At 49.5% G+C, this 5,641-nt stretch overlaps 1 protein-coding gene across 2 annotated transcripts in view; it reads left to right on the top strand.

Moving 5' to 3' along the window:
• Window positions 1-2,420: 2,420 nt before the first annotated feature.
• ALOX5 (arachidonate 5-lipoxygenase) overlaps window positions 2,421-5,641 on the top strand; it is a 62,193-nt gene continuing 58,972 nt past the window's right edge. For both annotated transcript variants that reach the window (XM_082339469.1, XM_082339468.1), the window contains exon 1: window positions 2,421-2,729. In XM_082339469.1, coding sequence (XP_082195595.1) covers window positions 2,580-2,729 — 150 coding nt within the window. In that variant the 5' untranslated portion in view covers window positions 2,421-2,579. The remainder of the gene's footprint in view (window positions 2,730-5,641) is intronic.

Genomic DNA, 5,641 nt, shown 5'->3' with positions numbered 1-5,641 from the left:
GAGGGAGGAATGGAGGAAAGAAAGAACGAAAAGCATGCAATGATGGACTTTAAGGCAGTAGATGATCCCACCTATGTTAAAGAGAAATAATTCTAGCTAGAGAATTGGGGAACGGGTGGGGGGATGGGAGTTAGACTAGAGGTAAAGGGATTAGGTAGGAAGCAGTCACTACAATCCATACAGGAGGTGTTGAAAGCCTGAGCCAGGGCAGAGCAGTGAGGACAAGTTGGAGATATTTTGGAAACTATCCCAAGGTGGCAAAGTTTCTATGAAACAAACTTTCCATGTTCTGCATGAGAGTAAATGGCATGAGTATAAATTAACTCAGTGCTTGGGCAAGTAGCTTAATAACATGTTAAAAAGGTCTTAAAATGTTCATATGCTTTGGCCCATTTCTAAGTCCCTATATTAAGAAAAAAATTTTTAATGTTTTAAGCACAAAATATGTACTATAGCATTATTTATGAGGGAAAGCAACCTAAATGCCCAATAATAGTGGACTAATTAAGGAAATGGTGGTATATCCATACAACTAAATATTACACAGTCAATGAAATACTTAAAATGTGAAATTACATAGGAAAATATATGTTATAATATTAAGGAAAATGGAAATAAAACAGGAAATTGCACTTACAATGTGCTCTTAATGTAAAAATGTCTAATGTTATTAGTAAATGTTTACTAATTGTTTTTTCTGCATATTGTTATGAGTTTTACTTGTGTATCAAACTTTTCTTTATTTTCTACAAAGATAGTTCATTACTTTCATCAAAAAATATATTGTATTTCCTTTTTTTAGCAAAACAATAGCCCTATTATTCTTAGATTTGAAGGACAATTGAAGAGCCATCCTTCACACCTTCTCCAGGGTTTCCTGGAACATATATTTTGCCTGGCAGGGGTTAGATCCCACTTTGGTGCTATCTTCATCCACCCTATCTCAGCTGTGGCCAGAGTCTTTCATGTCCTACAATTTGATTCCCAGAGAATCCCTCTGGTGTTTGTCCTTTGATAAATAAAGCCAGTCCCACTGAAATCTGCCCTCATCTCCCACCTGTAGAGAATGGCAGGTACTCACTCTCTCTCTGTCCAGAGCGGTGGTCCTGCCAGGCAGAGGAGAAAGCGGGACTTGCCACCAGATGGAGCCCAGGCTCCCAGAAATGGGGAGACTGCCCTGAGCCTGCCCTTTTGCCCGTCCCCAAAAGTGAGTGTGCAGAACAGGTGACTTGATGTCCCCACCACCTCACGTGGAATGAACTTATTTTTAAATTTAGTTCAACTCATTACTGAATGTGTACCACAGTCAGACCCAGTTCTGAAGCTGGGTACAGAGGACGTGTAGGGGAATACAGAAGACTTCTGAGATCAGGTCACAGCAGTTGGAAAGCTTACCACCCGCAGGAAGCTTCCTTCTAGTGTCCAAAGCCTTTTACTAGCATCCCTTCCAAGCCTCGCCCATCATCAGTTAGAAAGCCGATAAAAATTTTTTTAATAAATTGAAATATTAATTAATTAATAAGTAAATGATAGCCAACCAATTACTCTGCCAGGCAGCGGGTTTTCCAAGCACCACCTCTAACTCATGGAACATCCTTGCTGTGGAGTCCACATCTTCTTCCCTAGGACTTCCAGCCATGGGTCCATTCCCAGAAACCATCTCCAAACGAGTCTACCCCCTTTCCCATCACACGCCCAGCCTCCCTGCCCTCGAGTCCTGCAACCCCTCGCCTCCGAGCGCACCAACCTCCTCCAGACAACCCCTTAGGTGTCCAGATTCGGGTTTTCTTATCCTGGCCTCCCTCTCTCTGGCTGCCCTGCCTCCCACTACACACTGACAATCTCCAGGCCTGAGCGTGGCTGGCACCTGACTCACCTCAGTGCCCACCTGCACCCGGCGCAGAGTGACATTCAGCCAAGCCTGTGGAAGAAGCCAATGCCCACGGAAGTCTCTGCGTTCCACAGTACCAGCTCAGGTGTCACCCCTCCAAAAGCTTTCCTGACTCCCCAGGTGGGCTCCTCTTCCCGCTGTAGACTCCCAGAGCACCTCTGCTCTCAGTAATCACAGCATAGCTAAGTGCCCCAGTCGCGCGGCCTCCCTCTAACCCCGGGGACTTGGTGAGAGCAGGGACTGTGTCTGGCTTTCTAGGCGTCCCTTGAGTCCAACCCTAATGCCTCACAAGGGCTTGGCAGTGAGGGAAGCCGAGGCAAGAGGGAAGGGTGAAGAGTGAAAACAATGAATGAGAAACTGAGTGAGAGAATGGAGGGAGGGAGGAGGGGATAGCAGCTGAGGTAGCCCCAGTCCCCTGACTGCCAAAACAGAGGCCAAGTGGAGGGGGTGAGGTGCAGGGACGGGTGCGCTTACCGAGTCCGAGGCGGGTCCGGCGAGGTCAGAGCTCCGGGAGGGCGGGGCCGGGGGCAGGGCGGGCAGGAGGGGGAGGGGGCGGCAGGGGCCCCGGACGCTCAGAGGCCGGAAGCTGCGACGCGGGGTGGGCGAGGGGCGGAGGCCCGCGGACCGACGCGCCGAGGCTCCCAGTGCTCGCTGCGCCCGCGCCCCGGGGCCCTCGCTGCGCGCCACCATGCCCTCCTACACCGTCACCGTGGCCACCGGCAGCCAATGGTTCGCGGGTACCGACGACTACATCTACCTCAGCCTCGTGGGCTCCGCGGGCTGCAGCGAGAAGCACCTGCTGGACAAGCCCTTCTACAACGACTTCGAGCGCGGGGCGGTGAGGACGCGCGGCCCTGGACGCGAGGCCACGGGCTGGGGTGGCCGGGACAGGGTGCGGACGTCGGGGCGGCCGGGACCCAAGTTCGGGGGCGAGGGGCTCTGAGAGGCCACTTAACTGGGCAAGCGCTGTGACCACCATTACTTGTGCCCCACTTCCTAGGGCTCCACAGATGGCACCTCGGCTGTGGGGAGAACGCGCAGGGCTGGGGGTCCAGAGGCCTGAGTTCCATCCGGGCCTGACCACTAGCTCACTCTGCCCCCTCTCTGGGCCTCAGTTTCCCCAAATGTAAAGTACAAGGGTTGGCTTCAGGCTGGTCTAGGAGTCCGAGCCGGTGGCCCAGAGTGGCACTAGCTTATGTCTCCACACCTGGGCAGCTCCCATTCTCAGTTCAGGTCCCCATAGGAATGCAGAGGGAACCAGAGACCCAGGCCAGGAGAAGCCTTTTGCAAACCTGGAGGTCGTCGCTGGCTCCCAGCAGAGTGTACACCAGGGAACACTTCCACCCAGAGTGTGAGGGTTCAGAAGAGGAAGAGAGAGGAGGGCTTCCCCTCTCCCCTCCTCACCAGAGACCCTGGAGCCTGGGAGTTCGGAGAGCAAAGGGAGCCCGTGTTGACTGCACGTCTAGTCTGTGGTGCCAGGCGCTGTGTGAGGATTCATTCAGAAGTGGGCTCCCCATGCTGACCTGGCCGTGAATTCCAGCCTGTAGCTTTCTCTGTGAGCACCGCAGGTGGCGATCCTCGCCAAGTGTTTGGTGTGATGTGCCCAATCCACTGGGCTTATTAAGTGCTCATTACTTAAGTGCTCATGAAGCGACTATTGTAACAGCTCCAACACAGTACAGGTGCCCAGGAAATATCTGTTCCCTTCTGCCACCCCCAGCTTCTGAACTGGACCAAAAAGACTTAAGATTTCACAAAGCTGTCTTTTTATCTCTTCATTATTTGGTTGAACCACAAGGAATTGCTCATAGTTGACTATTTTTGACAAATAAAACTGGCAATTTCATATGGTTCAACCAAATACTTCTTGGATAATATTCATGAAGCGTGTTTCAGGTCTGCAGAGCCTAAAGTAAGCAAATAATAGTCCACTCCTTTTCCAGATTCCAAACTCAAAGTGAGCTTGATTCCTACCCAGGAGCCTCAGAACCTCGCTATAAGCCCATCTGACACTTAGCCAGGTTCGTCATATTAATGTGGCTAGAGTACCCTTCTAGAAGAGTTAGGTGTTGAGTATAAGAACTACCTCCTATTGTTTGGTTTCCCCAACCAGGGAACTGGCCCAGAGGATGGTGGTGCAGGAGGGCTAATGAGTCATCCATTTGGGATAATGACACCCTCGGCCATTCTGAAGCACTGTCAGAAATAATTATTTCCATTATTTCGTGGATTCCCCCAACACTTATGGGAGGAGAACAGGTTACAGACTTCTCTGCCTTTATAAGTGGTCCGCAGTGGGTTCGTTCTCCACACACGACACACATCAGTGTGCAGCATGAGCAGCCGGGTGTGCCTCCTCAGAGGGGAGGTACGGGGGTGTGACCATAAAAGGGTCGTTGGAAGAGGGGTGAAAGCATCCCTCTGTTCATTATTTCCCCACCCTGAGAATTCATTCAAATGACATTATGATTAAACACTTCAGTGAGAGTCCCAGCAGCAAATTTCAGGAGAGATTTGCATGTTACATTTCCATTGTGGTGAGAGGGGGCAGGTCAGGAGGGGCACTGCAGGGGAATCGCTGGCTCCAAAAGGCTCTTTGAAAAAAATCATCTTTTGAGAAAGTTCCTGCTGATGCAAAGTTACTCCACACTTGGTCTTGCACAGCCCAGAGCTGCTTCCTCAATCTGCAGCCAATGTCTCTTAAGGACAATCCGTCCCATTTGGGTAAAGGTGAAGGAGAAATCTTAGAGGAAATACTTGCAGAGGAGATAAGGCTAACCCATTTTACCCGAAAAGTGTTACAATCATTATAGATAATAACAGTTACAGTAACAACAGTAAAGACTTTTTCTGGGCAACCAATTCAGTCATTTCCAGGTCATTGGCAGGTCAATACCTCATTCCCCCATGCAAAATTCAGTCCTATAGTGGATGGGACTGATTTTTTTCTCAATAAATTGAGTCACAAATCCCTGGTTATTCTCATCAGAGTTCTGCCAAGTGATTCAGGACAGGACTGGGAATTGGAGTCCTTCGCAGGTGCGATTGTTCTGTCAACCGTCACGCCATCTGCTGGGAAGGCCCAGGCGGTGGACCCACATAGCCCAGAGACTAGCCCAAATTTAGCAGATTGATTTCTTTGACTCTGTCGATTTAAAGTAATTCAAGTCCCAATGGGATAACTTTCACAGATCCGAAGATTTCTGGGAAATCTTACCTGACCCTTTTTCATTCCCTGGCATCACTTTTAGGAAAGCGAAAGGCGGTAGGGTGATGCTTAGTATATCATCCTTGAATGATACATGGATGATATACTAAGTACATGTGAACAAGTCTTACAACTATACTTCTTAAATATTTTCAGTGAATATTCTTACAATATATTCATGAAGAATGTACTCTAGAATACCGCCTTCTCAGAAATGATAATATAGAACTGAAGAGTAAATATTTCCTTCTGACCCTCAATCTCTCTATCCTCCACCTTCCCTCTCTGTCCCATCTCTTCCCTACATTCTGCCTCTTCTTCCTCTTTCTCTTCCTTCCTCTGCTCCCTATTCCCCACAATTCCCCATGTCCCTTGTTTCTCTCTTCTTTTCTGCTCCAATTTCTCCCTTCTGCTGTCTCCTAGATTCCCCCAGCTCCCCCATTCTTTGCTCCCTCAGTCTCCCTAACCACTGCCCCTTTTCTCCCTCTCTCTGCCCCAGCCTCTCCCTTGTCCACCCCTTAATCATCTCCCTCTGTCTCTAC

This window comes from Balaenoptera borealis (assembly GCF_965194805.1).
Source record: "Balaenoptera borealis genome assembly, chromosome: 10".
Taxonomy (NCBI): domain Eukaryota; kingdom Metazoa; phylum Chordata; class Mammalia; order Artiodactyla; family Balaenopteridae; genus Balaenoptera; species Balaenoptera borealis.
Note: the sequence above shows the minus strand (reverse complement) of the source record. Positions and strands in the feature narration are given on the sequence as shown.